General features: G+C 50.2%; 1 protein-coding gene across 1 annotated transcript in view; it reads left to right on the forward strand.

Annotated features, from left to right (window-relative positions):
* The window catches only part of lrig1 (leucine-rich repeats and immunoglobulin-like domains 1), a 35,691-nt gene that overhangs the window by 13,172 nt on the left and 4,364 nt on the right, over positions 1–18,155 (forward strand). The window contains exons 4-14 of the mRNA XM_079748346.1: positions 4,229–4,366; positions 4,607–4,750; positions 6,458–6,601; positions 7,112–7,255; positions 8,872–9,015; positions 11,456–11,536; positions 13,123–13,194; positions 13,621–13,692; positions 13,994–14,157; positions 15,301–15,681; positions 16,678–16,959. Coding sequence (XP_079604472.1) covers positions 4,229–4,366; positions 4,607–4,750; positions 6,458–6,601; positions 7,112–7,255; positions 8,872–9,015; positions 11,456–11,536; positions 13,123–13,194; positions 13,621–13,692; positions 13,994–14,157; positions 15,301–15,681; positions 16,678–16,959 — 1,766 coding nt within the window. The remainder of the gene's footprint in view (positions 1–4,228; positions 4,367–4,606; positions 4,751–6,457; positions 6,602–7,111; positions 7,256–8,871; positions 9,016–11,455; positions 11,537–13,122; positions 13,195–13,620; positions 13,693–13,993; positions 14,158–15,300; positions 15,682–16,677; positions 16,960–18,155) is intronic.

Raw genomic sequence — 18,155 nt, forward strand, 5'->3', positions numbered from 1 at the left:
CAAGGAATAGACCTCGCTGGGCATGTTTTGTTTATCAGCCTCCAACGGCTCTCTCTCTCTCTCGCTGTAGCTTCCCATTTAACCAGAAAACAACAAGGCAAAGACCCCATAGCTATGCTAGCGCTAGCCATTCCATCCAGACAGTCTGTGTATTTTCTTTTACACCTCACTAGCGCGCTCACCCTTACTCTGCTAGTAAAACGCCCAGCTGTCGACCGCTATGCCGCTGGTTAGCCCCGAGGCCGTCTCTGTGTCATCTGCCTTCTTTCTCAGAATTTGTCCAGACATCGCCCATGTTTCACAAGGGAAGTTCAAGGTAGCGTTGTGCAACACTCAGTTTCCATGCTAGCTTTTGTAGTGTTTATTAAAATACATACACTGTGAAGTTTATTCTGCAGGAGTTTGGCTCTACCTGCACCATTCCTCTCTGGCTCTTTTTCTACAAGGCAAGGGATTGGTGGTTGGGCAGGGGTGGCGGAGGTGGTCTTTTTTTGCCTGACTTATAGCCTGTTGCTATGGGAAAGCCTGCAGTGAGAAGGTGTGTGTGTGTTAGTGTGTGTGTGTGTGTGTGTGTTTGAGTGGGAGTGTGTACGTGGGGAGGGGGTGTTGGTCATAGCTTTACGAAGCCGCACAGCTGAAGGCCCATCGGAGCTCTTGCAGCTGCAGCTGTCAATCAGAATGCTTACTGTAAAATGGGTGACAGGGAGCATGTGTGTGTGGGGGGGAGTGAGTCTATGCATGTGTGTGTGTGTGTGTGTTGGCGGGGGGGGACGGTAAGGGAGTAGCGGCTGGGTCAGCGTGACATCATCATAACTGTTGGACAAAGAGGCGTGGCTGTGAAGGAGGAGGAGGAGGATGTGGTGAAGGCAGGATATGGGGGAGAGAGACAGAGAGCGAGATAGAGAGGGAGAGAAAGATGTGAGAAGGAGAGATCTGGTGTGTAGGATTGTGTACACACTCCAGTGTGTGTGTCTGTGTGTGTGCGTGTGTGTGTGTGTGTGTTGAATGTGCCTTGGTGCACGCAGCCGCACGGAACGTGGATGGCAGTGCGTCGCAGACCAAATTCCTTTGCTGTGGTTAAGGATCGGCTGGAATGCCGTCCGACTGCGGGTTTGTGCGTGACAAGTGGTTTGAAGGAAGAACGCAGGCGCGCACACGCAGAGATCCACAGAAACACATGCACTGACACACACACACACGCGCACACACACACACACACACACACACACACACACACACACACACACACACACACACACACACACAAAAACAGACACTCGCAGAGTGAGAAGATCTGTAACCTTGGACTCAGTCCTTGGGACATACAGAGAGCCCTTCAGACTTGGCAGTCCGATAGTGTCTCTGTACTTAAGTCGCCCACATATCCGAGCTCATCATTCAGATGGACAGGACTGACTGCCAGTGACACACAGGATGAATAATGTCCTCCTCACGCACACACGCCCTTCCCACAACGACACGGAGGAGAAGCTGCTGCTGCTGCTGCTGTGGGAGCATCCACGTTGGAGTGTTGCTCATTTTGATCTGAACCAGTTGCTCGACAACTTGTCTCTCTCTCACTCTTTCTTTGTTTCTGTTCTCTCTCGCTTTCTTTTTTTCTGATCGTCATCTCTATCCCTCTCCCTCGCTTTCGCCGTCTCTCGCTCTCTTCGCTCTCCCTGTTAATTCTTTATTTTCTCTCCCTCTCACTCCTTATCCATTTGATCTCTCGCCCCTCGTTCTGCTGGAGTTCATGGGGCGGAGATAAGCCACTTACAGCATTAATCTCTACGCAGTCCACTTCGTCACCGGTGATTTCCCATCCATGTTCCGCAGACAAATTTGCTCATTTCTCAATCAGAGGGCCGAGCCAGAAGGAGGCATGGCTGGAACTCCTTAGCGGGGACTTCACGCGTTCGCAAAAACAAAAACACAGCCCCCAGGACTTGACAGCTTTTCGCTTCAAAACAAACCGGGCAGACATGGGACCGTATGCCAAGCTCCCACAGCCCAATAATGCACTTGGCCAGCCCAGCCCGGCGTCCCACAGGCTCCCAGAATGCTCTGCCCAGCAGGAGGGCTACAAAAAGAGAAAAAGAAAAAGAGAAATCGCAAAGCAAGGTTTTTTTTTTTTTTTTTTTTTTAAATCACCCGCTTCAAAGTGACAGCGGAGCAGCACAAAGTGGGTCTTTGTGCACTGATGGGCCAAGAGGACATTCAAGAGAAAGCCGTCCCCGGCACTCCAGATACAATCATATGGCCTGCGGGCGGATCAGATCTGTGACATAATTCTGCTATTGTCCCCGTGTCGAGGTTCAAAGGAAGAGTCCATTGCCCCCCCCTCTAAAAGAGCACACGAAAACCAATCTGAACAGACGCGATACTGTACAGCGCTAATGTGTCTTCAAAAGAGGTGTCAGGAGGACCAATGGCCTCTTTTGATAAGGATCTACATGGGGTTTTATGGTGAATAGCGCTTTCAGCCATCACAGAACTCTGTTGAGCTGAGCTATCGCTGGACGTGTGATAATCACTGTTTTGATAAACACAACTGTTGTGTCTGTGTGAGCGTATGTTCGCTTGGGACTTTTTCTCTCTCTCCTCCCTCTCTTTCGCACTCTTTGTTGCTCTTCCACAGCTGCACTCAGAGTGTGGGAGAGAGAGAGATAGAGAGAGAGATGACTATGGAGGAAGTGAAGAAGGAATTTGGCCCGTGTGGACTGAGAAACAGAAAAAGAAAGAGAGGAGAGTGAGAGAGGGGCCACCAGTTTGAAATAGATCTGTTTTTCCCACCAAAGGTCACCAGCTGTTGACCCCATCTCTCTCTCTCTCTCTTTCTCTCTCTGTCCCTCTGTCCTTCTCTGTCTCCCCCTTTGAACGAAGGTCCCTTTCCTTGTTTGTTTGTCTCCAACTCATCTTTAACTATTTCCAGTGCTGTTTATACAGGTGGGCCACTGTAGAGTTACCCCTCCTCCCTGGCACTAAGTAAATGTGTGTGTGTGTGTGTGAGAGAGGGCTGGAAAGGAAGGATGACTGACCTTGTTTTGATGGAGTTTGACTGGTAGAACACCTGCTTGCACGATTGTCTCAGAACCAGGGACAGATTGATCTTGCGTCCCACTCCGGGCCCCTGTACAGGGATACTAGAGCGGAGATTTTGGAAGCCTTCAAGATTTTCAACATTCAATAATTAGAAGTACTTAGCTCTGTCTTATTAAAAGGGGTCTATATTTGGTGTAATGTTTACAGATGAATTCCACCTAACCACATGGGAGAAAGTTTTCCGGCACTGAATCACACCCTAAAAGCGACCATTGTGCCATGTTTGGTTAGCTCCGTTTCATTGGGTCGAGACAATGAGCAGCCAGCTGTCACTACAACAGCACTACACTCATCACTAGTGTGATCTCAGCGCTAAAGGTTCCCACATCATTTATTGGACATTAGACTACGATCGATTCCAAATCTTTGTGTTATCTGCAATTCCCCAACATTGAGTCAAGTACAAACAACCCCACCCCCCCCTCCCCACAGCTCGAGTTGTTGATATTAAACACATTTTTTAAAGGAGTGGGTGTTAAAGGCGTGAGAAAATGTACTATAAAGTATACATAGTTAAGTGCATATGCAGATGGAAAGTTGTCATAAATCGGTCCGTTGTCTCTTTTTTTTTAAATGGTAAAGCTTAGCATATACGACAACATTGTCTGTAGGGTTTTGGTTTTAAATAGTAGTTCTAATCCTTTGGTCGGAAATGATCATCAGCAAACGGACGTTACGCAGGCGCCTTGAGAACCGCTCAATAAGTTATCTCCACAATCCATCGTGGTCTCAAGTGCTCCGTGAGTCCTAAATCCTCCTCTGGAGAAGACTGCCCGGAGGGAAACCCATGGCTCAGGTGTCCACTTGGTTGTTTACAGAAGACCAGTCCTCTGTTTGGAAGCCTTTTAGAGTGTGTGTGTTTAGCTGCCAGAACCCAAGACCCACTCGGTACTGTGTACTCTAGTCTCTTGGCTCCTCAAGGGCCGATCTCAGAAGCTAATAACGTTTGGTTGAGTGGGGTTTTCTCATCAGAGGAGTGGGGAAACTTGGGCAAACCTGGGTTGGGAATATTTATCATGTGTTTCAGCAGGTTCTCGACGTCCTGGGAAAAAAAAAGAATAACGATTGCTAATGGTAATTGCAGAAATTGGCTAACAGTGGACCATTTCTATGCTGTTTTTTCCAGACATCATAATAAGATCCGCAGCATCGATGGCACCAGGACCAGAGAGCTAGTGTCGGTGGAAACCCTGGACCTCAGCAACAATGATATCACTGAGTTGCGCACTCACTGCTTCCCCGCAGGCCTCCGAATCAAAGACCTGTGAGTACAAGCTCAGTGGCTCCTTGGAGCTCATCTGCATGAGGCATTGCAACACACTCATCAACTATATAGTTTTCTCACCCAATGCAATATTGAGTCCTATTTAATAGATGTTGTTTCCTTGCTTGCTTACCTTGTTGATGATCCCAACCTATTCCAAGGGGGTTTTCCATTGGTAGTACTACCATGTTTGAGTGACGATGTCACACAGGCCCTGATCCTCTCCGTTCTTGGTTGCAGGTACCTGAGCAGCAACAAGATCAATGTGTTGGAATTGGGGTCTCTGGACCACCTGGGGTCCACGCTGCAGGTGCTCAGACTGAGCAGGAACCGGATTGGCCAGGTTCCGGTACGGGCCTTCCAGCTGCCCGGCCTCACCCAGCTGTGAGTACTCGACACACAGGTTTTATTCACGCCGTTGTAAAGACTGTGCTCACCAAGGAAGCAGGGCTGGGCTCTCTTCTCTTAAAGGGGAATGGCAAATAAAACAAAGGTCATTAGTGTGGGAGAAAAGAAACGGCGCTTCGGACTGTAATCCGATTCTTCAGGCTTCCATTGGATTAGGAAAAGGGAGAAGAAAGAAAAGTGAAAACACGCTAGGCAGCTGTGTGTTGGCCTGCTGCAGGCTTTCTGTTGGTTGGGAACATCTGAGAAACACAATTCAGCTGGAGAGGAAATAACGTTGATTAGGTTTGGCTGTAAAATAAGCAATAAACACCCGGCGACAAAGGGGGAAAAAGGGAATTGTCCTTTCCAAGTGAATTATAATGTTTACTGTTGCAGGGGGTTCTGGCAAAGAAGAGAGAATACAAAAATAATATATATATACATAAAGAAGAAGATGGATAGATAAACACGACGGCTCACGGCGACTAAGGAAACGGTTGGCGGTTTTAAAAGGGAAGGGGTATAAAAGGGAAGAGGAGGTGGTGCTGGCGTGTTTATCTAGCACTGTGTGTTTAACATTCAGAACCCCATTAGTGTTGAGCTACATGTCTGGGGGTGTCCGCCTGGGTAAACACGCCGTACTGCAGGTGATTTACAGCCTCACCTCCACATCCCCGCGAGCTGTGCTCTCCTTCCCTGATCCGGAATCCATTGTCCCAGTCCAACCCCCCCACCCTCCCACACCCTCCCATCCAACCACACGCCTCCAGGCCCAGCGTGTAGAGCCAAGACCCATCCGTAGCTCAACACCTTCATTCTCTGCCCTATGAAAAGGCACACATGTAAAAGGTTCTTCTATAGCTCCAGCGGTTGCTTCAGGGGCCCTTTGTGGGACAGGTGGCCCCTAGTGACACTGTATCTGGCAACGCTGGTGGCCATACACGCCGCACACAAAAGACTCACAAAAGTGGAATGGATGTTTATGCTCCCCGTGCCAGGGGCCATTACATCCCTCATGCACGCACACACACAATGATACATGCATACATTCACACGCACCCACACGCACGTGCAATAGGTGTACGGGGTTGAACTTCACACGCAGAAGAGGGCTGACTCTTTTGACAAGGTGAGGGAAGAGAAACTGTATTTATCAGACCCCTGCCATCTTCTCACATTTCATCTTTTTCATCTCACCACAACAAATATCAGCCTTTTCACATTCGTGCTCTGTCCTCAACATGACCCCCGTCAGGATTAAGCCATGTTCATGTGCTTGAGGGACTTCGTTGTCCCACACACACACACACACGCACGCACGCACACGCACACAAACAAACACCAGTGGGCCCCCCGAGTGCCACAGGTGGAAGAAATACAGCTACAGCCCAAGAATGCTGCTATAGGCCAGGTGCTTGCACGCACCCAAAAAAAATCACCTCCTCTTGTATGTCGAGGGATTCTCCGGGTTTGACTAAGGTGTGATGGATGCACATGCAGCATGAGGGCACAGCATTCCACAGCTGGGATAGGCTGTTGGATATACAGAGCAGTCAATAGGTGGAGGTTGTTTTTGGCCTCGTTCTACAGTGAGATGGTTTCATTCCCATAGAGAATAAGTATCATCAACACACAAGAGGTTTCTTCCCTCGTCGTCTTTTGTTAATCCACTCTCGGTGTGTTTATGCGTGTGTTTCCCTGCAGTGAGCTGAACAGGAACCGCATCCGTCAGATAGAAGGGCTGACCTTCCAGGGTCTCTCCAGTCTGGAGGTGCTCAAGCTGCAGAGGAACAACATCAGCAAGCTGACAGACGGGGCCTTCTGGGACCTGGCCAAGATGAAGATCCTGTGAGTGATTTGTGGTGCATGTGTGTGGTGGATGGCTGGTTTACCCTATTCCGGTGGACCGCAGGTTAGCCGCCTCACCCAGCCCCTGAGCCATATCAAGCTAACCCAGGCCAGGTGAGGCTGCTCAAAAACGGCAGTCAACCACAAACATTCCCATGGTTGGAGATGGGATCCCACAGTCAAATGAGCAGACTGTCAATAACCACGCTATGTTAAAACTGGGTTCATTGGTTGTAGTTCCTTTTTTGCGTTCGCTTGGCATAGCCGCTGGTAATCCGAGTGATTATCCTCAAAAGTGCTTGATGTATGATGTTTTGTCATTAAAAGGAACGGATACCATGCACTAGGGTAGCACAATGGTTAGGGTTTGACTCCCTGCCAAAAGATTCTCGTGTTGGAAACAATAAGACCTTTAATGACGTCAAAAGAAAAGTTGCTGATCTACTGTTAACCATAGAATGACGTAGATGTAAATTTGTATGCTAACCGGTCCCTACACCTGCTCCACAGTCACCTGGACTACAACAGCCTGAGGGAAGTGAACAGTGGCTCGCTGTACGGCCTGAGCTCCCTGCAGCAGCTCTTCCTCAGCAACAACTCCATAGCCCGCATCAACCCAGACGGGTGGAAGTTCTGCCAGAAGCTCCGGGAATTGTACGTTTAACATTTATTCTTATATATTTATACCTTTCTGTTTTCCACCTCACAGCTCCTACCCCAAACCATATTTAAAACCATTTTGGCCGTTAGACGTAGCCTGACAGATCATATGTTATCCGCAGTGGTCTAGAAGCCTCCAGATAAGCCTGTTTATCCCATAATTAGACCTGAGCTCAGAGGTACTTAGCCCTCCGACAAGAGTTTTTTGTTGCAGCTCCGAGGCGTGGTGGTGCTGACGGGGTTAAGCAAACTGGTTTGTAATCCTGCGCCGTTTGTGTTGCGGTAACGGCACCACAGAGTCATTCCAGTGCTCTTTGTCCCCAATGATCAGGGGAGTTCCTTATCTGACATCTCTCCCAGCTTTTCACCGTCACGTGGTCAGGTGCTGCTTTTTGTTGAGCACCCGTTGGTGTTCTTAGGTGCACACATATGTTTGCCTCTTGCAACTAAACTGAAACTACAACAAGGCCCAAAGTGTTTTTTCCCTTCCTTTGTTCGCCCCTAGATGGGCATCTGGGTCTGCTACCAGGGCCTGCATCATTCTCTTCTCTCTCTACAATTTGTGCCAGTCCTCCTGTAATACCATTTTATGATTCAGAATCCAATGATGTGATGTTACCCGTCTAGTCTGTTAGGTGTGTGCGGGCAGCTAGTTAGTGCATTGCAACCAGTCTGGGCTCAGTGTTTCTCCACATGAGCGGTCAAGCAGAGCCAAAAGTCTGGGCCCTAAACACAAGCAGCCAAGGGCCATAGAGAGGCCAATAAAACACACAGTGCCCATAATACTGAGTTTGTCCTTGTTAAAAAACAAAACACCTGGGGAAGTGTTTTGTCTCGATCTCAGGTGTGTTAACGTATTTGAAGTCTGGTTGGTCTTTTGGGTTTTTAGCATGAATGGAAATCAAAACAACGCAATGTTATGTGGGTCGGAACTGAGTGGGTTGGCTTTCTGACCTTTTTTGAAATGGTTAAAATTTGGCCTGCGAAGGACTGTAGCCAATCCTGCTGAACGTAAGGTTTAACAATGCAGAATCAAGTTTAGAAGTCATCATAATCTCTCAACAGAAAGTGCTTTATAGAAGCTTCTCCCTTGGCACTGCTTTCAAAGTAAGCGTCCGACAATCAACGGACAAGCCCATGTGGCATAGAGAGGATCTATCCCTTTGCAGTCAATTCTAATCCAGACCTTTTTACACTCCTAATCCTTCCCGTTTTTTTGTATCACAAAAGAGATATGATGTTTCCATGGTTATGACAGTTTAGCACACACGTTTGAAATGCAGTTGCAGACATATAAAGAGGACATATAATTCTTTTTCATTATTGTCAAATATCGGGCGGTCCATTTTCAGACGTCTTGTGGTAAAGTCCTGCTGGAAAAAAGCATCACTGTAGGGGCCAGTAGACTGCAACTACGAGGAAACCCTTTCTTAATGGAGTCTCCGTTACCCTTGTTGGCTGCCAACCTTCTCCTTCTCCCAGACCTCACATTATGTTTCTTCGCTACGCTCATTTTCCCCCAACTCTTGCGCTGTCTCTGTATGTCTCGGTTCCGCCTCACTCTCTCGGCCTCCTTCCTAGTCTGACTCTGCCTCTCCCTCTCTCTCCAGGAATCTGTCGTACAATAACTTGACCCGTCTGGACGAGGGCAGTCTGGCCGTGCTGGGGGACCTCCACAGCCTGCGTCTGGGACACAACTCCATCAGCCACGTCGCTGAGGGCTCCTTCCGAGGCCTCAAGTCTCTGCGTGTTCTGTAAGTACCCACCGACCCAGCCACACACACAAACCCTTGCCCTCGCCAGCACCACCAGCACCTCCACCACCGCCATCCACCCAAAACAAACCTTGCCCTTACTGCTAATAGAGCGAGAAATATGCCTCTCGGGTGCCGTGAAAGTGGAGAGGTTTTTAATATTTGCCTGGCCCGCAGGGTGATAGTTAATATGGGGCCTATGAGGCCTCATTGGTTCTAGTCAGCAGGCCGGTTCACTCCTCGAGGGCGACCAGGGTTTAGGACGTTTTATCTCATTTGCATTGCAGTTTATTCAATGGCTCGACACTTTTTTGTTGTCCCATATGCCGCTGAGTCTGCTGGACCTTGTATTTCATTCACATTTTTTCCGCTCTGTCCGTTGGTAACGGAGTTGGATGCACATGTCTCCTCATGCTTGAATACCGGACACCGGTTTTGTTTAGTGCCATGAAAAGCATGTTGGGAGTTTTCTGTCCCCTCTCTGTTCCAAACAGTTTCGCGAAAAGCCAGAATAGGCCAGAGAGATGAAAAGAACCAAATGCAGAAAAGAGAAAAGAGTGACTTAGTAGGGGGAGAATGCCAGGAGAAAGGTTTTGGCTAAGGGGGGGGGGGTTGGTTGACTTGTTAATGATGGTTTCTAACCTAAAGTCATCTTGGCTGAGGCTGTTCGCCTTGGGGAGAGCCAGTAGAAAGGAAGCTGTGCTTGTGCTCGCTAGAGGAGCTCTTGTGTCAGCATGGTGAAAGGCAATGCATTCAGCAGGTCCTCTTCTGCTGCTACACATCACACTGGCTACCCAGTCGGCTAGATGCAGAGGGAATGCAGCTTCCCAGAAAGAGGGAACATTAAAGAAAGAGGAAACGTCTTATGGGTTTGCCGGCAAACCTATAAGACATATTTTTAGTTTTATAGTCCTTTGCAAACGTCTCATCTTCCCACCTCGACTCCTCTCTATACAGGGCAGTGAATCTTCTACGTCCACCTAATCCACGAGCAAACACAATCCCTCGAGCTTCTATTTTTTTCTTCCTCTTGCTCTATATCCCTCTCTCGCTGTGTTGTCGCCGAGGCAGGCCTAATCGAATCACTGGAGGGGGAGGCTGGGCACAGGCCGAACCCCTGAAAGAGAGCCGGGTTGCAGCTTTAATTGGGCCCGCGCTGCTGGTCTCACTGGCATGGGGCCGGAGCCTGTGCCGGGGTGTGAAAGCTCGGCACTGGCCAGCCTACCCACTAATTCAGCCCCCTTGCACCCGCTGGCTCACTGCCCTGTCCCCTCCCCTCTTCAACCCAGGCGGCACCCCCCCTCACACCCTCCACCCCTCTCTCACACGCAAACCCATAACCGCCTCGTCTCTACGCCAACTCCCGTTCCTCCATTGCACCGCAGCCCCCCCAGACAACAGGCATTGAGGTGCAGCGAGCCAGAAAGAGTAGGAAATTGGCAGGCCTCAGTCGCGTCCAGCTAAGACATAGGCCGGAGGAGGCTGAAAGCCACTGGAGGAGTGGAGGGGAGGGAGAGAAGGGGACTAGGGAAAGATGGAAAACAGGAGGAGGGGCAGAGGGATTTAATTCAGGAGGGAAGGGGGCGGTTGTGTGTGTGTGTGTGACCATCATCCTCAAAGCCCCCCACCCTCCCCAACCCTGAAAGAAAGTCTCTTAAAGGCCATGCAGACAAAAGCATCCACCAGAGCGACAACTCACTGCTCTGTTTTCCATCTTTCTACTACCGTTCGCTCCCCCCCCCCAGAGCTAGCATTGTTTGGCACAAGCTAGTTTTCAAAGCGCAATCAACAAGTGCTTTTGAACGCAATTGCCAAGACTTGTCAAAGAGAGTCTTTCCCTTTCTTTCCTATTCATCGTCGGGTTTCCTTCAATTCATCTGTGCTCGTCAGTCGGGCCAGTCAACGTGCCTCCGTCTCCGGGCTAATTAAGCGGGGCATCGGCCACCGGACCGGGCCGGTGTCAGACCTGCCAACAGGCCCCGCTATCGGGCTCCCACAGGGACATTGTGTGCCCCACCAATCCTTCCATGCCGTCATGAATTATACATGTGTTCTCTCCGTACGGGGTTGGAGCATTTCACAAACACACACCCACGCACACACATGCGCACCGCACCACACCACACACACACACACACACACACACACACACACACACACACACACACACACACACACACACACACACACACACACACACACACACACACACACACACACACACACACACACACACACTCCCTGCCACCCAGTGAAAGAATGTGCAGGCAGGGCAGCGGGCAGTGCTTGAGGCCAGGTGCAGATAGAGACAGGTTGTTTGAGTGCACGGGCGGAGAGAAGCAGAACCCGTCACTCGCTGGCCAGCCAGAGCCGAGACTCCAATGTTTTAGGTTTCTGTTTTCCGTCTCTCTAACCGTGTTCTACCCGTCATCCTCTGCAGGGAGCTGGACCATAACGACATCTCAGGAACAATTGAAGACACCAACGGGGCCTTCTCTGGACTGGATAGCCTCAATCGACTGTGAGTAGCCCGTACCCACACATCAAGATCAGTCAGGGTTATGCCTACTCCCCCCACCCTCCACCACAACCGCCGGCCCCCCTGCCAGAAGGGCCCTGCATTGCGTTGCGTGTGTCGACCCTACAGGGACGACCAGCACAGCCCCGCTCATGTGACGGCTGACGAGTCCGTTGTGTAGAGTTGAGGAGTTTGAGACCAAGTAGTGGGATTTAGCCCCTCGCCCCCCCCCTCCCTCTATGCACTCATCAGCCTCTGAGAGCCGGGTGGAGAGGGTGGTGTCTGGCCAAGATGGTTCCCAGTGTGTGTGCAGCTGAGGAAGAAAGAAAGAGGAGAAGCACTGAGAGAAAAGGGGCTTTTTCTTCAGATCGGCAGGAGACCAGACCCCAGTAGGGCGGATTTTGTGCCCCTAATGCCCCCCCTCCCCCCCCACACACGCCTCTGTCCCTGCCCCTGTTGTTGGGAACTGAGAGAGGGTGAAATTGATGGGCGGGGCCTGAACATCAAACACACTGCGGGCCCGGCCTTCTGAACACCCCCACCCGCTTTAGTCCCGGGGAAAAGCAGCAATGTTGCACCTCTGGGACAGCATAGGAAGCAAGAAAGCATGCACGCACGCAAGCACACACACACCAAAAACGTGCATTATCCATCAGAAGTTCTATTCTGACATTTTTTAGGCCGTGGTATGAGTCATCACAGCAACATCCCTCAGCGTGTAGGGAGCCTCTCTCGGTCAAACCCATTTAGATTAAATAAATGACCCTGCCCCTCCTCGCAGCCCAGGAATGTGGGCCGGAGAGGTTTTGGCATTGCGTGTTTGTGGGAGATGGAACTCCCCAGAAAGGTTTTGGAGATATTGCTGATCCAGTAAATAAAGAGCCGGGGACAGGGATTGAAACTGCAGCAGCAGCTCCAAGCACCAGAACATCCCAGTAGAACAGCTCTGGTTACCCGGGCTGCGTAACAGGAGTCTCCCATGTCCACGCCGCTGCTCAGTAGGTCTCTGATACCTCGTGTTTCAGGGGGAAACTGCTGAATAACGCTGAGGTATCCAGAGCAGTCGGAGACCCAGTGGTTGATCCCTCAGTTCCTAGTGCATGGTCACACACACACACACGCACGCACACACGCACGCACGCCCGCACACACACACGCACACGCACACACGTGCTTTTCACTAGCTTGAAGTGTCCCCATTGGTGAGAAAGTACCAAGCGTTATCATGTCACACGGCCTGACAGACACACACACAGCCTCATCCTGTCAACGCTATAACATTGTAATATAGATAAAAGGCATCTTTGAAGAGCAGCGCTTGGTCTCCCCACCCCCTCCGTCTGCCGAGCTAATCTCTGCACAGTTCAGATTTCCAAAACCTCAATCCCCTTGCTCTTATCAGATTCAGCCGCGCTAATTGTGCTTCTCCCTTTCGCTCTCTCCCTCCCTCCCTCCCCCTCTCTTTCCCCCCCACCCTCCCCCCTCCCTCCCTCCCTCATCCTCCTCCTCATGTTCTGTGTATCTCTCTCCCTCTTGCCCTCTCTCTCTCTCCACTGGCGATTGGCTCCCTGTGTGTTTGGAAACGGCAGAACTCTGTTTGGAAACAAGATCAAGTCGGTGGCCAAGAAAGCCTTCTCTGGCCTGGATACGCTGGAGCACCTGTGAGTATCCCACAATGCACTGTGGCGAAAAGCCCAATGTGCTGCCAAAAAGTTTATGTCGGAGGTGGAGCCTATCTATAATTTAATAGTGTTTTTTTTCAACGGAGCATGGACCTTTTTATTGCGAGGGCCCAGCTGCTTACCGCCTTTTAGCCTAGCGCCTAGCGTCTGGTAGCCTAGCATCTATCCTCCTAATAGCCTAGCCTCTAGCCCCCCTGTTAGCCTAGCATCCAGCCTCCAGTTATCCTAGTGTCTAGCCTCCTCCCCCTACTTACTTAGTCACTCAAGCCTTGAATCATTAAAAGTCTGTGGGTCTGGGACACCAACAGCATAACCTTTAGTTGTAACATGCATGGCTCTTTCCACCTTGTTCCAACGTGTTGTAAGGTGTCTGTGCGCTAAGGATCTGTTTGAATTTTTCAACAGGAACCTTGGAGAGAACACTATCCGCTCCATTCAGCCAGACGCCTTCAGTAAGATGAGGAGCCTTAAGATGCTGTGAGTTCCACACACACACACACACACACACACACACACACACACACACACACACACACACACACACACACACACACACACACACACACACACACACACACACACACACACACACACACACACACACCTCTTCAGGGACACCCTCAAGAGAGAATATAAGAATCCCTCCAGGAAACATGCTATATGCTTTGGCACATTAAAAAGTGTATCGACACAAACGGTTACACTGCACCTCCACCTCTCCCATCATCCCGTCCCCGTGCCTCATCCTGACCTCCCGGTCTCCTGTCTGGGTGTGCAGGCTCCTGCAGAGCGACAGCTTCCTGTGTGACTGCCAGCTGCAGTGGCTGCCCGAGTGGCTGACCACCCGCCGTCTGCAGACGGGGGTCAACGCCACCTGCGCCCACCCCGAGACCCTGAAGGGCACCAGCATCTTCCACGCGCCGGCCGCCAGCTTCGTGTGCGGTGAGTCCCCCTCACGGCCCGGGCCGCCGGCGCCAGCCGCTCCATCTCAGCAGGCATTACGTCGCGTGTTTCCTGTCTCTACATCTTGCGTTGTATTTGTTCAGTGGTGCCAAAGTGTTTATTGGGCTCGTTTTTGTTGCTTAGTTCGGAGCATCATGTGTCTGGCGCCATGGCTGGTGTTAAACTGCCGGTTGCATATTTAAATTTGTCTGACAACCGGCTTCTTGAGTTCACGTCGCCATCGAAACAAGGCAGCCATAGAACGGTTTCTGGGCAACGTCACGGCGGATTGACGCGCAACCAGAGGGAAGAGAGCATAGACGACAGATAGACAACCGTCAAGATGGCAAGGACTTTAACTGCCGTTAAAATGCGCTAATCCCGAAAGCCATGGAATTAAAATGTTTCCATACTATTGGGTTCAACCCCTTTGAGATGAATAATAAGGGTATGGTTCTCAAACAGATTTAGCCTTTTAAAAGCCTTCCAACCTTTTAGGAATTACAAGAGGGCCAATTCTGTAATTGTATTTATGCTGTCAAATTAAAGTGTTTGAGTCTGTGACATTAGAATGAAACTACAGACAAGCATGAGCTATGTTACATGAATATTCAAAAGAAAGACAAACACACACATTGACCTCTGGAAATAGTCATTCATCATGATGTCCTCAGGCTAGCTCAGACTAAACGCACTACAACGCTGTTTATACCTTGATAACAGTGCTGTAGTCGCTAATGGGACCACAGTAGTTATGGCAACAAAACAGTTTATTGCCCCCTGGCCCTGGTGCAGTTTGCAGACGTTTGTTTGTAACCAGGAAACCGCGCTGTAGTCTAGGATGTTATTGTGTCACAGGACATCGGGCCCCGCGGGCATCATTCACTTTCTGTTTCTCTATTCAAATAAAACATGGAGCCAGGCACTGGCTTCGACTGCCGGTGTCAGACCGCTCATCATCCTCCAGCAAATGCCATCCCATGCTTGCTCCTTAAGAACGTGTTGAAATACCTTGCACGCCGCTTTGGATAAAAGCCTGATAACTAAGCGCTATAGCAAACGGTCCATCAACACCCTTTTCCTTCCCCTCCGCTCACGATTGGTGTATGGCTCTTTCCGCCCCCCCCCCCCCCCCCCCCACAGACGACCTCCCCAAGCCCCAGATCACGGTGCAGCCCTCCACCACGGTGACGGTGCTGGGCAGCGACGTGGGCCTCACGTGCACGGCCGCCAGCAGCAGCTCCTCTCCCGTCACCTTCGCCTGGCGCAAGGACCAGGAGCTGCTGCCCAACGGAGACATGGAGAACTTCGCCCGGGCCCCTGACGCCAACAACGACAGCCCCCCGCAAGCCGCCGACGCCGGGGCCTCCGCCCACGCCGTCGTCGGGGGCAACGGCGTGATGGAGTACACCACCATCCTCCACCTGCGCCACGTGACCTTCGCCCACGAGGGCCGCTACCAGTGCATCATCACCAACCACTTTGGCTCCTCCTACTCCAGCAAGGCCCGCCTCACCGTCAACGGTACTGAGCGTTCACCGTTGATCGTCCCCAGGATTGCGTCTTGTGTTGTTCAATAAAGGCTTTTATAGTCGAAACCGTTAGAACATGTGTTGCCCGCTCAAAGGGTTGTTCCCTCGTTTCCACACATTGGATTATGTCTCATGTCTCTTATCTCCGTTTGTGGTGTGATAAGATCGTTCCGGCTGAAATAATCAGCCCGCTTTACAACAACAACAACAACGTCTCTGTAACCACCAGGCCGGAGTCTCCCGCCCTGTCTCCTCCACTTCCACTCGAACAAAGTCTTCACTCTCCTCTCTTATCCCGGTCCGACTCCGCACTCATTTGGGGAACAAATTGATTTAGCGGCATGTCAGCGCTGACTGAGACTGATTCGTCCACGCTCCGTCATTCTGCCTTCCCTCAGATCACTATCGTCCTTACTAGAGTCTGCCGCGCTGCCCAGCTCACTTCAACATCGAGCTGCTTTTTCTCTCCCGTTTTAACCACTATTACAGTTGTGCTTGTCACAACGTTTTTTGATTCAACTACATAACGTAGCTCACAACGTTCCCACGTCCGTGGCCAACCAGGATGACTAACTAAATATCAATAATAGTAGATTATAACTAACTAAATACCAGTAATAGTAGTTGTTAACTCGCTAAATAGCAGTAATAGCAACGACAAGCTGACTAAATATAATTAGTCGTAAAAAGTAATCTGACTAAATAGTAGTAATAGTAAAAGGTGCGCTAACCAAACGCAAAAATAGAAGCTATCTAAACAGTAGTTATAGTAAAAGGTGAGCTAACCAAACACTAAAATAGAAGCTATCTAAACAGTAGTTATAGTAAAAGGTGAGCTAACCAAACACTAAAATAGAAGCTATCTAAACAGTAGTTATAGTAAAAGGTGAGCTAATCAAACACTAAAATAGAAGCTATCTAAACAGTAGTGATACCAAAAGAAGTACATAAGTAACATCTTTGCGTTCCCCCTCCCCCCCCCCCACAGTCCTGCCGTCGTTCCTGAAGACGCCGCGGGACAGCACCATCCGCACGGGCCACACGGCGCGGCTGGAGTGTGCCGCGGAGGGCCACCCTTCGCCCCAGATCGCCTGGCAGAAGGACGGCGGCACCGACTTCCCGGCCGCCCGCGAGCGCCGCATGCACGTCATGCCCGACGACGACGTCTTCTTCATCACCGACGTCAAGCCCGAGGACATGGGCGTGTACAGCTGCACCGCGCGCAACACGGCCGGCCTGGTGTCCGCCAACGCCTCTCTCACCGTGCTCGGTAAGACCGCCGCCGCCGTGAGCGCCATGGGGTCTGATGTATTGTTGGAAAAAAGCTTGGTTTGTTATTCCCACGTATGTAATTCCCACGTTTGTTATTCCCAGATGTACAAGGGGTACTTTTAGATAACATTTTTGATGAATATAGAAAGAAAAAGAGACTATTTGCAACACAAACATGCATAAGAATGCAAACTCATTAGTAATGTGTCCAACTGACACATATTTACCGCTCTGCAGGCCGTACATATCTCTGTACATATTCCACAGGGCAAGGAAACCAAAGTTCTTCTTTCTACTGCCAAGCTTTTTTCTTTGGTTTGCACAGCACTGATAGTTTTCCCACATCTCCAGAAGGGAGCGCTTGTAAATAGCTTGGTGGCCAGTTGGGAATTGTTCGGCCCGGGGCCACAGAAGGACTCACTTTATGTTTGGTTTTCTCCCGGCAGCTGTGGCCTCGCTATAGGCCAGAGGTCAAAGGTCACAGCCGGAGGGGTCAGAGTTAGAGAAAGGGGGGGTGGGGGTGTGGGGGATGTTCACAGAGGGATGTTTGTTAGTTATATCCCCTCCCCCCAGCCGGTAATGCCAGGGTTAATATATGTCCAAGCTGCACTGTTTAGATCGTATTGTAGTTCTATTTTACTATTTAACTCGTATATGGTAATATTTCACTCCCTGATCTGCAGTCCTCTTGGTGAGTAAATTTTCACCCATTTAGAAAACTAATTAAAACGTTTGCGCATCTAAAAATACGCTTCCAAGTTTTCTTTTACATTGAGAAAAGAGTAAAGCCAGAAGAACACATCCGCTCTGCATGGATTTGTGAGACCCAGCGGTCAGAAGGAACTGGCAGAGCTTAGTACGGCCCTACACCAGCGCTAGTAAGGCCCTCTCAGCAAGGGGACCTGGTGTGTTCTTACAACGGTGTGTTCAAAGAGTTCGAGACTATTGGGCCAGAAAGACGAGGGGGAGGTGTGCCTCTCACACAGAGCACCAACCCTCCCAACGGGGTCTCTACAGATTAAGACACGTCACTTTACACGCTTAACACACACATACACACACACACACACACACACAGTGCAATGGCTTCTATTCATGTTGCAGAAGGAAACACTGAAAACATTGTTTGTTCTCGAGATATGGTTTCAGTGTTGATAACTGGTGAAAAGCTCCAAGTGATTTCAGACCAGTCTT

Source organism: Pollachius pollachius (genome assembly GCF_949987615.1).
Source record: "Pollachius pollachius genome assembly, chromosome: 12".
NCBI lineage: Eukaryota > Metazoa > Chordata > Actinopteri > Gadiformes > Gadidae > Pollachius > Pollachius pollachius.